Source organism: Hydractinia symbiolongicarpus, chromosome 5, assembly GCF_029227915.1.
Source record: "Hydractinia symbiolongicarpus strain clone_291-10 chromosome 5, HSymV2.1, whole genome shotgun sequence".
NCBI classification, from domain to species: domain Eukaryota; kingdom Metazoa; phylum Cnidaria; class Hydrozoa; order Anthoathecata; family Hydractiniidae; genus Hydractinia; species Hydractinia symbiolongicarpus.
In genome coordinates this window covers 8,173,451-8,189,195 of record NC_079879.1, presented here as the reverse complement: position 1 = coordinate 8,189,195, position 15,745 = coordinate 8,173,451, and the positions used below count along the sequence as shown (strand labels likewise).

Below are 15,745 nucleotides of genomic sequence, written 5' to 3'. Positions count from 1 at the left end.
ACATTTTTAATTAGAAATTTTAACAGTTTTTAAAAACATATAAATGTCAGTTACTTGCCCTAATTTATTTTAAATTTTAACAACCACCATAAACTGATATGAACTATCAGAAAATTTCTATTTGTATTTTTGAGAGTTGTGATGTGGGTATTATAAAATGTTTTTGGTATCTTTTTAATGTTTTTATGTAAATTTAGATGTTTTATATAATAATACAATGATATTTTATAAAAGAATGTTGTTTTGTTCTTTATATAATTTGTATTTGAACCCCCTTTCATTGGCCCTACTTTCTCTAAATATGCACCTCTAATGAAAGAAGTCTACTGGTATTTCCCTTTTAATGCAGTTTTAGCCAAGCCAAGTTTTAGCCAAAATTATATTTGCAACTAAAATTTTTTTTTGTGGTGGAGTTTGAAACAAACATATTTTTGCAATTAATTGCTCTAATTTGTTTTTTCGGAAATAATATTTTCATTCTAAATAGATATTTGATTAATTCCAGCAATAGTTGATCCCTATTTATCTTGTCAATAGAAACTGACGGCAAACATACTGCTATATATACTATCAGTAGATACTACCAGATGAACGAATGACCCTATTTCACTGTCAACATCTGCAGGCGAAAATGCCCCAATTGTAGAATGGCAAATTAGTTCAGAATAAATGAACCTTATTTATACTGTGGGCAGAATAAATCTAAATATTCTGCCCACCAGTATAAGTCCTAAACCATCTGCGAAAGTTACCTATTGCTATAATAAATGATCTGACACTTCTGGCAGAATAAATCTGTGAAATATTCTGCCAGTAGTTACCTACCAGGAAAATAAATACCATATTTCAGATTGCCAGTAGTTAGGCCACCATCAAAAATATGTTGTGTTTGCATCCTGAAGACCCAGCAAAAATAAATCGGGCGAGTGGTCGGGCGTACTTTTTCCCGGGATTTTCAGATCGGAGCAAGCAAATTCGTTTCCAGGGCCAAGACAGTATAGCGTCACTCGACATCATTTGTAGACCATTTTTCGCCGCCCTGTAAACTGTCAGTAGCCACAGGAGTGCCCTAAAGGAATTAATTTTTAACGAAAATTAATTTTTGCGAGTTTTTGTCAATTTTGCATAAATTAAGTACTGGCGAAAAAAAATTTATTTTTAAAAAATATCTCGCAAAATTTTTTCCTGGTCTTTTTCCGACTTACCGTTTTTATTACCAAAAGTGAGTCGGTGGGAGGACGCAAACACAACATATTTTTCATGACGGCCTTACTTGCCAGCAGAATAAATACCTCCACTTATTCTGCTGCTTCCCACAGAATATGCACATTCAAACTTAAAGTAATGTGGGGAGCAGAGATTCCAGATCGTCACTAAAGACATTTGATTAGATAATCACATAATTTAGCTAGCTTATATAAACTTGTTAACAACATCATTGAATATGTTATATATATATTAAATACTATTGCAAATATGAAATCATTGAACATATATATCCCATTCATTGAATATTGCTACATATAAGCAACCATAGCTAGCTAACTAGAAATTAAAATTGTTAGTTAGAGTTAGGCTAGCTAGCTATAATAGCTAGATAGCTAGCTAGCTACATGTGTAATTTTTAAGGCAAGCTCAGAGCAAATGCAAGAAACAGTACAAAGTAAAAATTGCATATGAACAACCGGTTTTGAAGATACGTATAAAATAGTAAACACGGACAGTAAAAGTTTCGAAAAATATGTAACAATATGCTATGTTTATAGCTCCTCTCAACATTGACCCTTGCACCTCCTCATCAACCTTGTCTTGTGAACTTGTTTTTCACAGACGGAGTTATTGTCCCGCGTTTGTTGTTGTGATTGATTGATTGAATCCTTTTGAAATAAATGTTATAAATTGCAGAAAAAAACTAATGGCAATACCTATAAAAAAAATTTAAAGTTTTTGTTCGGTGAAATAGACATAGTTCCGTTTTCATTTTCCCGACATGCATTTCTTGTGTGGGGGAAGAAAATGGTCACATTGTCCTAGATAAAGAAGGTATATTTACTAAATTGTCTGGGAAATTTCAGTATAACCATTACTTTTTATATGTATTTTGAGTTCAAGATCAGAAACACAACAAAAAAGTTTGAGACGAGCTGGGGTGGTCAACATCAAACATAACATACATGGTACCATTTTTGCCCCCAATTATTAATTACAAAAGCATAACTTTTTCTGACACACCACTTTTGTTCCAACAATTACAGACTGTAATGATGATGAACAGTTTATAGTTTACTAACTTTGGTAAGTTTTTTGCACTTGCGGCAGGGTATATTGGAGGGATAGCTGGCTAGGTAGCTGGTAATATGCTAAATTAGCTGTAGCTTAGAAGCCAATATGTGAATTTGATGTCCCGGAGGTAAGGCTAGGCTCTAGTAATTTTAAAAACCTTGTTTTATATAAAATTCTAGCAGTATGGCAAAATGGCTTGAGAGGAAGCCAACAACAGGAATTTTTGAATAAAGGGATCACTAAAACATTTGTTTATAGAGTAATTTTAGTTAGCCTGTAAAACCTTAACCTGTAAAAATAAGCATATTTAACATAGGATTTGCTACGATTGCTAGAGCGTATACCATCCTAATTACATAATAATCTAAACAAACAGCTCAGCAACTTTGCAAAAATGTAAGTTAACAAGGTGGGTGTTTGAACGAAAAAGAGATGGACTAAAAAGTCTTATTTCTGTCTTAATTCTGTGATCTGTTTTGTTCTGATGTGAGATCCACTTGCATTAGTCTATTTAATGATTAAAATTGTTGCAATACTTGTGACTTGTCTCAGATGGAGCTATTAGCTGCTTTGAGCATGTGATGCTTAAGAAACAGACGTTGCATTAGGAAAACTGCATTAGGAAAACTTGGTGCAGAAAATTACCAAAGGGGATCTCAGAGGAGAGTACACGTGGTAATAAAAAATCTTCTTTAGTCTGTTTAGTTTCAGAATAATATAGGTTTGTCTGGTATTTAATGAATGATTACAAAGAAAACAATAGATTACTCATCTGTAAGTTTTGGTGCTGGTGGAAATGGTTATATGGTACGTTATAGATGCAAGGCTCAGGATATGCCAAAGCCATCCGTTCTTGCCAGTGAAAAAGAAAGTTAATGAGAAAGGTGAAATCACAGAATTAGGACTTTAACATAATTTAGACATATGGGCTGTATGCTACAATATTGCTAATGTTGCTATTTTTTGCAAAATAGTTAGCCATCAACAAAGACAAGTTAAAGCATCATAGCAATCAGTTTTTGACAGCTGGAATTTCAAAGTTTAGCCTGATTTGTTGATTTTAGTGATGCTAAAAAATCAAAAATTATTATCTAAAATTATCATTACAGTCACCGTCTTATGAGGGTTATGGACAGACAGACTTGAAAAATTCACCGCAACAAGAATATATACACCCTTAATATATGTACGAGAATTCTCTTTTTAAAGTGCATTCATTTGAGCCAAGCAGTTTGACTCCCAGGTGAGCAATTCTGCCACAAGAGGAATTTCGTTTGAGATAGATGTTTTAATATCCTCCCAAATGTGTATAGAGCCGCTTTTAACAGTATTTTCATTACTTAAATAGGATTTGAGTATTTTTTACATATTTTTGTGCTGCCATATTTTATTTTGTTGTTAAAGGGACTTGCCAGGCGGTATAAGACCATTTTGGCACATTTCAATTTTTTTATTTTATGTGTTCATGGGCAAGGAGTCTGTTGCTTTCAGATAACTGAAAAAAGTAGTGGTGAAAGGATGATTTATGCTATGTGGGTGACTCCTTGAAAGTATTGCAAAAATAAAAAATGTGCTCAAAGTTACAAAAAGTGATAACTTTAATCTTTATTTTCTTCTTTTTTTTATTTTTTAATTGATTGGTGAAGTCATGCCAGTGGCTATTAAGGTGTGAGTCAATCCTGCTTAACTTTCATCAAAAGAATAGGATAGATATTATTGACGGTTGTATAGTTAAACCGAAGTTGTCCTTGCACCAGGCTAAATCTTAAATAAAACTATGCTTGAGCTACAAAAAGCACCGTCTAAAAAAATTACGAGTGCTATGGTGTGCGAAAAATTGCACTTGTAAGCAAAATTTACAAGTGCCATGTGAATATTTGCAAGTGTGATTCACACTTAACTATTTTTTGTTTACCACAACGTTATATGTTTTTTAGGCTGTATAAAAATGATATTTGAATACTAAGGGTCTGTCTCCAGGATCGTTTTAAAAAGAATTGTTTCAATTCGTATAATGTTTTATTCGTATAGATCATTTAAAAATCATAAAAACGGGATTGTAAACAGCGAAAAGATTGGCATAGATCACTTAAAAATCATAAAAACTGCATCATATAAAGCGAAAAGATCACCATGGATCTTTTAAAATTTATGAGAACAAGATCGTAGAAAGCGAAAAGATCGCCGTAGATTGTTTAAAATTCATAAAAACGAAATCGTAGAAAGCAAAAATATTGCTGTAGGTCGTTTAAAAATTTTCATCGTCTGTAATATTTTAGAAAAAGAAAAATTCATGGTGTGATAAAAAGCACTTGTAAATTTTTTTACGTGTGTGTGGGCGAGTGTGTGTGTGATTGCACTTGTCTTAAAGAATGGCCTGTTGCACACCTTCCCTAGTTCAATTGGGAACTTTAAATGCATTACGGCTCCTTTCAAAATCATTGATAACACACTATCAGGAACTGGAGAGGTAATCCTGGGTAAATAATGATAATAATAATAATAATATTAATAAGGCCAAGTACATAGACATGATAACTTTAAAGCAATCCTTATACTCAGGTTACTAAAACCTGGAAGCCATTTGCTGGAACCTACAGTTCTCAGCAAAATTTTCAACAGATTTTACAAGATTACCTGTATTGAACACTATTGACCCCATTTACACAAATCCTGTTGGAGAAGACTGTTGACATTGTCTTATACTTTAAGAAATTGCATTATCAGCAAACAGAGATAAAAGAAATTTCTAAGGACAGCTGAAAGATCATTAATGGATAACCAGAACGAAATTAGTCCTTATATACTACTCTGAGGCACACCACCACTATATGTCAAAATGAAAAAACACCATCTAGTACAACACTTTAGGTTCTGTTTACTAAAAAATTTTGCAACCAGTCAAGTAATTGACCTCCAAGACCAAAAGCTTTAATTTCTTTAACAATATTAAATAAGGGTAGTGTTGAATCATTTTCTAAAACTTAAGGCACACAAATAAACTTAAGCACTGTTTCCTCCGAAAAACCTTGACACCTTTTATAGGTTTGTAGACATTGTTGATTCTGGGACATTGTGTATTTAAAACTTGGATAATCTTGGTCAAATCAGGAGAATTTGAAGTACTGGATCTGGAATTGATAAATTATGATTTTCCTGTATTTGTCGATAGTACTCACCCAGCCATGTTCTATTTGAAATATGATTTCCTACCTTTAACACATAATTTAGAATGGCACAAGTCTGAATAGGTGCAGGACAAAGTTATTCATTTTGTCATCTATATTTTTCTATATTTAAAAATGCATCACTCTGACACATTAGAATGTTGGGACAGATGTTAGGCTAATGTTTTTGTAAAGAACCTTTGATGGTCCTTGGGGTAATATTCATAGTGATAAAAAGCAATGTGCTTTATATGGGGATAGTAATCCCAGATCTGGAAATTATCCAATATGAAAGTTTTCTTTTTTTGTAAAAATTATTTATGGAACTTTAACAATACATTGGTGTGATTGGTTCATAACATTAACAAATGAATTATTTCGCACACTATTTCTGTATAACTCCATGCATTTTTTCTTGATTATGTTCTGTAAGTTAGTTTTAACTTTTTAGTTCCGTTGACATCAAGAGACATGTCACAGTAAATAAAAAATATTTTGAGTGATATTTTGAAAAAAAAGTTATGAAATGAGTTTAGAACACAAAACAATAAATTTTAATACTATTTTAATACTCACTGTGTAAATAGTTTAAAAATAGTTATGTGAAAACTTTTTATGAACTGGTATTTTGTTTTTCCAAGTTGCATAAGCAAAAGAAAAAGTTCATATACCACATATGTATTTTGGTCTGGTTAAATAATTATTACAGTGTTTAAACTATATATATATACTGTAACATTGTTTAAACTTCTAAAAAAGATGTCTAATGTTGGTGAATTTATTGGCAATTGCATGTGTGTTTATTGACATTATAAAATAAACAAGTTGTGTGAATTTTTTTTTTAATTGTAATTTCCATTACTACCTTAAGACTAATGTGTATTTCTTAAATCTCTAATACAGGATTGATAGAAGAAGTATTAAATTTTTCTGATTATGTAATCAATTATTCTATTGTTTACTTACATCTCCGGTGCATGGCAAGAAATTAATTACCAGCATGTCATCATAATTACTCATCTCATTGAATTCTGGGAAATAGAAAAGTTGCCAAATATTCACCTCAGTTGAATAGTAAACAATGTTTTTTAAATATTATAATAACTTCATAAAAAAAATGTGTTTACTTGGTAAAAATATAAAGTGTTTTTTGCAGCTTAACCTAAATAAGGTTTTTAAAATAAACATTTTGAAAGTGTTAACTATTGCATACTTTTTCTTTTTGCAGTTTTTGTATCTTCATAAGCCATGGCAACAGCTGGCTCAGCAAAATCAGAATTTGTGGTTGGAGGCCGATACAAACTAATCCGTAAAATTGGCAGTGGCTCATTTGGCGACATTTATCTGGCTCTGAACCTAACAAATGGAGAGGTTTGTATATTTCTTGGTTGAAGTATGACTTATAGTGCGTGATATATTGTGAGGCAGCGTGATCGCTAGTGAAACATTATTTCTTTACTAAATCTTTGGTAGAAACTACTCAACAAAGTGTCCAAAGTCTCAGAAAAGGTTGCTTATAGTCAGTAAATAAATATTTGATTTATTGATTAAGTTATTGTAAAAAATGTTGCTGGACAAGTATCCTTAGTTGCAGGGAAAAACAGTCACAATTGCTTTGCAAATTTTACCATTCTTAAATTTAATTTTTTCTGCCTCGAGGTAAGCTTATATTTTATACATAATAATATTAGGATATGCAGATAATTAAACTTATGTCAAAGTTTTGTAGGTTAAGCTTGTATGTAGCATATAGTGGGGTGTTACTGCAATTTTTAAATTAATCACTCAATAAAAAAATTACATCTATATTTAAATTAATTCGTTTAATTTACGTTGTTAGGAAGTAGCTGTAAAACTTGAAGCTGTTCGAGCAAGACATCCACAGTTACTTTACGAATCTAAAGTTTATCGGTTACTACAAGGAGGAGTTGGTATTCCACATGTCAGGTAATAATTTAAGTCTCATCTTAAATTTCTTAGCCTTCAGTTTGTTTCAGACATTACTCTAATTGTATATCAGATTGTTAACCTGACAGACTCAAAAATATTTTTATTATATCATATTAGACCTTTTAATAAATACCACAGTTATCTGATCAGTGTAAGAACAAAAATTATAACTACTTGATATTAAAACTGATTAAAAAAAATTATGCCCATTATTACACTTGCAATAAAAAAACAGGTGGCACCACCTTAGTATGAATGCATAGCTGTACACCGTTTCTGCCTAACTGCTAATTATCTTCAAACACACCGCAGTTCAACACATCTGGCTGGTTCTACGAGAACGTTTTATTCCTTAACATTAACCTCTTACATGAATATGTTGTTATTTCAGGTGGTTTGGCCAAGAAAAAGACTATAATGTGCTAGTATTAGATTTACTTGGTCCGAGTTTGGAAGATCTGTTTAACTTCTGTTCCAGAAGATTCACTATGAAAACCGTTCTTATGTTGGCTGATCAGGTAAAAAAAGAACTGTTTCAAACACTTGAAAGCTGTTTAATTGATCAACTTTTATATAGGCAAGAACCTATGGAATGAAATAGAAGTTTTTATTTATTAAAGAATTTTGGAAATGTGTTTTAACATCTTATATGAAAGGCTAAGGAAGTGGATAATATCTTTTTATCTGAATGTGTGATGAGTATATGGTTTTGACCACGCCCGTTGACTTTTGTTCTAGATGATAGGAAGAATAGAATACGTACAGAATAAGAACTTTATTCACCGTGATATCAAACCAGATAACTTTCTTATGGGAATCGGAAGACATTGCAACAAAGTATGTATTTATTTGCCTATTGCTTGTTGGGTTCTTATTGCGTTAAGCAAGGCATAACAAATTTGTGACTTTTATTAGTACGCAGTTCACTTAAATATATAACACACGCAAGCTAGTTGTTGACTTCCCAATACAAAGATAATAAAGTAAAAAAAACTTTTTTTTTCTATGAAATCTGTTTACCTTTACACAAAATTGTGTACTAAGATCGGAAAATTCATACAAGTAATTTTTTGTTTTGTTCGCTAGGTATATTTAATTGATTTTGGTTTGGCTAAAAAGTATCGAGATAGTCACACCAAAACACACATCCAATACAGAGAAGATAAAAACCTAACCGGCACAGCTCGCTACGCAAGTATAAATGCCCATCTTGGAATTGAACAAGCGTATGTAAAAGATACTGAATTTTTTTTGTACCAGTCGTCAGCCTTTGAAATAGTCCGCGGTAAATTCATAATTTGTGAACTTTATTTTTATTTAGTCGAAGAGATGATATGGAATCGCTTGGCTACGTACTTATGTATTTCAACAGATCCAGCTTGCCATGGCAGGGTTTAAGGGTATAGTTTTTAAAACATATTAGTTTTGTAGGAATTAGCGAGGCTATTATTTAGTTCACTGACCTCACCAAAATTCATTTCAGTAGGAATTGCTACGTATAGTATTTTATCACTTGCACACCGATTAACCTGGTCATCTATGTTTTCATATCAGAACTGACTCTATAACAATGACAAAGCGTAAGTCTCCCCAATTTTAAGAAGAATCACGTTAAGGTCACCTTGTCATTTCCGCCTGGTGTTCTTTTTTGCAGAAGAGGTCTTTTTCCCCGTCTAATTTGAACAAGTAAATTATGTGTAAGATATGTTACAGACAAGGGAAATTTATCACTAGTATAATCTGAAATGTAAACTTAGGTAAAAAAGTGTTTATTTGCATGCAACCTTTTCGTGAATTTATATTTAGGCTGCTACGAAGAAACAAAAATACGAAAAGATCAGTGAGAAAAAGATGTCTACGCCAATTGAAGTTTTATGCAGAGTAATATTCGATGATTCATAGTTTTCTGCTTTTCGTTCTTTAATATACGTACCCTTAATGCTCGATTTAGCAGCCCCATTTTACTAGAGCCCCTGTGGAGCTCGTACCCCGTATTTTAATAAGCGCCTCTATCGACTTATTGTTGCGGTGCAGTTGTTTTTAAAAATCCAAAATCGAGCACAAAGGTTTTGTCTTTTGAATATGCACATAAAAGTATTTTAAAAACTTTTTCTTGGAGTCACCTACACTTCAAAAAAATATTTCTGTTTCCCATTTTGGCTCGTTTTGTTGTTAAAAACGAAAATTTCTTTCTTTATCGTATCTCTATATTTACAGGGAGGAAGAAACCAATTTATGTTGTTTTTCAACGGCTAAACTTTAAATAACTTAACCCAGCGTTTAATCGAGCATTTTTTCGTCAGTGAATAACGAGAATACAAGTTGTGTTATATTTTTTAGGGTTTTCCTGCTGAATTCGCCATGTATCTGAATTATTGTCGTGGTTTGCGTTTTGAAGAAATGCCTGATTACATGTACCTAAGACAGTTATTCCGTATTTTATTCCGAACTCTAAATCACCAGTATGATTATGTATTTGACTGGAGTATGCTTAAACAAAAAGCTGCACAACATGTGGCAGCTTCTGCCAACGCCACCGTGTTCCAACCAGGCGGCGGCGCAACCGCCAGCGGTGCACAAAAGAGTGACGACAGGTTAAAACGTAAAGGACCAAAGGGTGGCCATTGACTAGAAAACAGTGAAGGTAAAAAAAAAACTGTTCTATCTTTGCGAATTTGTTACAAGTGAAAGCTTTTATGTTTCTCGTTTATATATTTGGGGAATATTTTTTGGTCTTCCATTTTGTTTTGTTTTCTTTTCATGGTCTTGAAGTTAATATATTTTTTTATTTAAATTAGCAGTCGTGGTTTCAAAGAAACAGAAATGACAAAAAGTCGCAGCGATGACGATGGTGGTGATGTTATATGTCGTGACGTCCGCAGTGACGTTCATGCGACGAACACGTTGAATTTCGTTGGTGCACTTTATATTAATTCTTCTGCCAGAAATTCAATGAATATACATAACGCTACACTAAGTGACCATAAGCACTTAAAAAATCTACAGTTTTCTATTCTACAAAAAACGCAGCCCTGGCAATTTTTTCTTTAATCAAACGCTGAAGCTCTTTATAACTGGTCTTCTCGGGAGTTCACGTATTTCTAGTTTGACCTGGAAATACATTTAGACACGTGTATATTATTAATTTTTAAACTGTTTTCAGGGTCTTGTTTTATTCGACAAGCTCTCGTTTATTCTGTCTGCTGCACAAGTTAACAAATAGTACAGGTGTTTGTTTTTGTTTTGTTTATACAGCAGCTCTACCTGATGTAATTTGAGGCTATTCTTTAATTAGACTTCTCAAGTAAATCACTTTTTTATGAATTGTGCTCCAGCGAAGAGAGATCTTGTAGACGTATTTTTTGTTGTTTTTTATGTCGATGTTTTTACGTCATGAGTAACTTATGGTGCTTTCAAAACTTCTTGTAAATTTCTCCATTACTACCCTGTTATTGAGAGCAAGAAGTTCAAAAAACGTTTTAACATATTTTTTAGTTTTTAATATCGTCTTTTTTTCTTCTTAAATTAATGATTTTACCCTTAGTTGCTCATATGTCGAAATCGTGACCTCTCGTTTGCCAAATTTCGGTCATCCCGGAAAAATGTTATTCATACTGCGAATAGAGTTGTCATTTTTTCAGCTTGTTGTGAATAATTCAAATTCTCACAACGAATCAACATGATCGACTACTCATATGCGAAATTTTTGTCAGCTTCTCAAAACATTTGTCATTTCAGTGTCGTACTCTCATGCAACTTTGTACCCTGGGTTTATTGCAGTGTCTAAAACCTGTACGTGGAAGAAGAAGCAAGAGGTCATGCCCTCAGAACGAGTTTGCTTTTTGTACGCGCCAATTTAGTACAATTAAAGTAGTAATAAATTTTAGAGAGGAGACACAAGTTGTGGATAAATTATACATCGAATATGCACAGTCCTATTTTAAAAGACTTTATCAATTTGTTATTGATTATTATTATGAGATTCGAGAAAGAACACATCAAAAATCGCCAAAAACAAGGAAGAGACTGAATTCGTGCAGCAAAAACCTTTTACTCCAGGGCTAAAATCAATCATGTGAAGAGACTGCAGCAGAAAAGTGTTATATTTCCAACTATCCAGCGTCGGTAATTGACTTTTTTCTTTTCCTGGAAATCAATTTCTTCCCCATGGCCTCTACAATAATCATTACAAGCTGCCGTTTTGTTGCAGCGGCCCGATGTCACCCCGTTTATTTAAAAATTTACATTTCAATTCTTTTCAATCACATTCTACTGACCTTCTTGCTTGTCATGCTTGTGAATATTATTAATCTAAGAATTTCAGCACACTGGAACTGGAAATGTTAAACGTCCAAACATGCGGGGTTGGAATCAAAATTGTATATTTAAAAATATTTAAAATTGTGATTTGTACCCCCTATCAGGGAACTATATCAAGCATTAGAGAATCTAAAAAGGTCATGAAATTTAGGGGGTGCCGGTGGGTTAATTCTCAATGTTTTTCTTTTACTTGTTTAACTAATTATTTCTCTCTGCTGATTATACAATTATAAATTACATATAATTTATTGCAGAGTTTTAACAAGATTGTTTCCACTGTCTTAAATGAACATTTTTTTTGCTCATGGTCAGTAAAAATAGTAACTTTTCACTGTCGTGGAGGAAAAAATAAAGCTTTTTTCGCGTCTAAAAGTAAGGAAATATATTTCTGACATCGTGGCTACGAACTCTGGTAAAACAGCGAACGGGATATATTTAAACGAGATGGACCACGCTCTAATGAGGTTTATGCCTGTATATTTCTTTCACACACTCTCCAAATACTTTGAGTGTAATGCTCTTTCGTGAACGTTCATCCTGTTAGTTTTAAAACGCAAACGTAAAGGGAGAACCTTTAAAAGGTCAAAGACTGCAATATCAGAAACCAATGTGCGAGGCATCTTTATGGGAACGTCGACTTGATGTGCGTCACTTGTGAGATTATCAAAAAAAGAGAGTTCTAGCGGAAGGTCAACATGATAACATCGTCGCGTTCTGCGTCAATCGTTTTTTCTAAACCGATAGTCGTGACATTATCAAAAAAGAGGAGCTCTAGTGGAAGGTCACTATGGTAACGTCGAATCGTAGTACGTCAATCATATACTTATTCCAATATTAGTTCCTGTTCAATATCAAACGAACACGTAATGATAGACGCGGCTGAACGACTCGGTTAAACAGGAAAATATAATTCAAGAATACAACCAATTTTAGTTTATTTTTTATAATGAATGCGATAATAAATAATCGGTCTTGAGAAAAACTTTGATATGAGTCAATAATTATTTATAAAACTACTGCGTTTTTTTTCCATGTGAATAATAATGACTTAAATCACGGATTAACTTTAGGACACTCAAAACGATTAAATAGCAACGTCATAACTACATATTTTACGACAACAGTTTTTCCTTGTTTTCCATTCCAAATATGGTAATACTCGGTCGTTATAAAGTATAAAAGCTCAGTTTGGATTATTTTTCTTCACATAACTCTTTAGAGTTAAACACGGGAAAAGAAGTGACATTAAATATGCATACTCTATTGGTGGTGTTTCTTTGTGCGGTTTCAACTTCGTATTGTATGGTATGTCTCCCTGAGCATCCACAAACATCATTTTGTCGTTCGGATTACGGTAAGTGAACAGTATGAGTATGTTCCCACTCACTCACATCTTTGGTAAGGTTTCATTGTAGAGATAAACAGCAAAAAATCGCCATATTGTCATTGCTGATTCGACCATGCGTGTTAGGGATATTCAAGGCGCTCGTGCACAATTTACAAATGCAGAAACAATTTTGAGAGAAATAGGACTAGCGTCTTAAATCTGACTTTATCATCTGCAAAGTTCTATAATAAAAACGTCTGGAAATAATTATTAATGTTCTTTTGTGTGCACACAGATTTCGACATTATTTGTCCCCTTTTTACCATTAATTTCATTGACGTTCATTTTTATATCGCAGCGTGTTAAAAAGATTACCGCTAAGTGTTTATCTGATCATATTTGCCGTGAAAATTTAAAAAAATAAATAAAAATGTTACCGCAATAAGAATCGACAAGACAAGTTAGCTGTCATTTTCATTTTTGGCGCTCCTTTTTACCTATGAGTAGACACAGACGAATTCCTCGTGTTACATTTTTTAAAATTTTGACCAATCAACAAGTGGAATTAACCATCCTTGTCCAATCGTATATACATGTTACGTATTTCTATGTTTGTCTTCAGGATGTTTTATCCCATGGGACGGGATGGGATGGCAAGCTGATTGGGTTGGTGGAGTATAATAATGCGTAGAAATTATAAACAAAGTCGTTCGTTTTGATTTACGTACTATCCTATTATGTACTGCCTAGTGTTTTTGTTTTGTCAAAACAAAACAGGAAATAAACTGACTGGGATACATGAATGCGTATGTTGTTCTTATAATCATAAACAAAAACTTAAACCACTGAAATACAAAATGTATCACTGGATATGTTTATTAAATATAACAAAAGTTCATTTACGTTTTCGTTGTAAAAAATAAACAAAAAATTAGAATAATAAACATTTTTAAACCACACAACCACGTTTGCTTTTGACACAAACTTGAAAATCCACTTTTATCTCATTTGCTAACAAAATATTATCAATAACATGTTTAAAATATGACGCGCCGTTTGAAAAACAAAGAAATACGCTGCGTCATTACATAAAAAAATGGCTGACTAGTTGATTTTCTTATAATTGAATGTCTAAATTTGAAACGAATGCATTTTTCAATTCTTAGAAGATACATAAACAATGATGATGTAATCAATATTCGTCCTAGACCTTTTTTCTAAGAACTTGGAGGTAAGGTGGTCTGAGAAGGTTGAAATCACTTAATATTCCCGAAATGAGAAAGTCCATTTGTTTCTGTACAAAGATATGAGCGTGCAATGTTGAATCTGCGGCCTGGAAACAATACAGGATGTTTAACGTAACCTTTCATTTTCCATTTTAGTCATCAGAGGAAAGATTTTACCAAAAGATTCGAAAGCACTTCCAACAAAGAAAGAAAATTCAAGTGCAAGTCCCATATCATCCGATAGCCTGGGCATACCTGCTACAAGAACGGTTAAAGTGTACGTGTTAAAAATATTCAAAGGTGGTAAATTACTGAACGCAAGCAAGGGCGATATTATTGATATTGACATCCAGAATCCGTGGCAGCATAAACTTTTGGAGTCTGGAAACTACTTACTAACCGGTAATGTTTATAACAACCGTGCTTCCATCAGCATGTGCAGCTGGTATGAAAGGTGGCACAAGATAACAATCGTACAAAAGTGGGGTTTGAAGAAATATTACGCTTTGAACTGTCACTGCCGGACAACTTATTGCCCTCCTGGTGAATACTGCGAGCGGAATGAATTTGGATGTAAATGGAACGTTGCGACGCAAGAAATAGGACTGTTAAAAACAGACTGCAAGTCACGAATAAGTCTTTGCATTTTCTTTCGAGAATTTAAACGATGTAGTTGGGTGACGCCCTCATTGATCTGCAGAGAACCGTAAAAATATATCTGGAATATGAACTAATAATGTGTTATTATCCAGGAAAGTTATTTAGAAAGGTTTCGTGTTTGTTAGTTTTTGTCATTTATTTTATTCTGACTATGAAAGAAATTATTTGTTTGTTTATACGGTCGTTTCTTTACCCTAGTTGTGTGACTGTTTCCCGCATACGAGACATTAAACAAACACAAGGAAGAAAATAAAAAAAAATCAGGATAATGAATATTGAACAAAATAGGAACGGAAAAAAATAAAAATGATTTAATAACATCAATATTTTCGAGCATTCATTGGTCACTCAACCCCTTTAGAGTCTGAGAGGTTCTTGTTCACAAAATGCACTGCATTCAACTTAGATCTCAGGGCTCTTTGTCATTTTTACATCAGAACGAAACAAAGAGGTTGCACTGCCTAAATAAATTTTACTAACATCTTTCTGTTCCGTCATAAAATATATTTTGTACAAAGAATTTGAACATATCTTACTTTCCCATGTTTTAAACGCTCTTATCAGCGCCCCTCCTATTTTTATAATAATTTATAAAATTAAGCAAGCTATCCCTTAGAGATATTATGTGTCGGCCAAACTTTGTCGGTCAAGATTTTCGCCAGCCCTTATTTTCGTCGGAACAAATTTTCGTGGACGTGGATAGTTGTTAGCTAAAATTTGAACTTAGCTAAAATTTGAACAGAAATTCTTTTTTTTTAACCTCTATTTAATTCATATCGCCTGTCTATCAATATCGTGAGGCATCGTTGAAA

General features: G+C 33.0%; 2 protein-coding genes across 3 annotated transcripts; both read left to right on the top strand.

Annotated features, from left to right (window-relative positions):
• The first annotated feature begins 2,098 nt into the window (after positions 1-2,098).
• Positions 2,099-10,902, top strand: LOC130644558 (casein kinase I). Of its 2 annotated transcripts, none has more exons than XM_057450215.1 (10): positions 2,099-2,295; positions 6,679-6,821; positions 7,291-7,397; positions 7,792-7,918; positions 8,139-8,237; positions 8,487-8,626; positions 8,722-8,800; positions 9,207-9,281; positions 9,741-10,044; positions 10,202-10,902. In XM_057450215.1, exons 2-9 carry the CDS (start codon positions 6,699-6,701, stop codon positions 10,026-10,028), a joined length of 1,038 nt encoding a protein of 345 aa, XP_057306198.1. In that variant the 5' UTR covers positions 2,099-2,295; positions 6,679-6,698; the 3' UTR covers positions 10,029-10,044; positions 10,202-10,902. The 2 variants fall into 2 exon arrangements, with proteins under 2 accessions (XP_057306198.1, XP_057306197.1); XM_057450214.1 differs by having other exon boundaries at positions 2,100-2,295; positions 10,199-10,902.
• A 2,010-nt stretch (positions 10,903-12,912) lies between these two features.
• On the top strand, positions 12,913-15,109 carry LOC130644560 (metalloproteinase inhibitor 3-like). Its single transcript, XM_057450217.1, has 2 exons — positions 12,913-13,074; positions 14,430-15,109. Exons 1-2 carry the CDS (start codon positions 12,972-12,974, stop codon positions 14,981-14,983), a joined length of 657 nt encoding a protein of 218 aa, XP_057306200.1. The 5' UTR covers positions 12,913-12,971; the 3' UTR covers positions 14,984-15,109.
• The last annotated feature ends 636 nt before the right edge of the window (positions 15,110-15,745 follow it).

Bases quoted from the DNA above. Each gene is read 5' to 3' on its own strand.
- LOC130644558 (XM_057450215.1), top strand. From the start codon at position 6,699: ATGGCAACAGCTGGCTCAGCAAAATCAGAATTTGTGGTTGGAGGCCGA. The intron at 7,398-7,791 runs GTAATAATTTAA...TTGTTATTTCAG, and splicing joins GTTGGTATTCCACATGTCAG to GTGGTTTGGCCAAGAAAAAG. The intron at 9,282-9,740 runs GTAATATTCGAT...TATATTTTTTAG, and splicing joins CAATTGAAGTTTTATGCAGA to GGTTTTCCTGCTGAATTCGC.
- LOC130644560 (XM_057450217.1), top strand. From the start codon at position 12,972: ATGCATACTCTATTGGTGGTGTTTCTTTGTGCGGTTTCAACTTCGTAT. The intron at 13,075-14,429 runs GTAAGTGAACAG...TTTCCATTTTAG, and splicing joins ATTTTGTCGTTCGGATTACG to TCATCAGAGGAAAGATTTTA.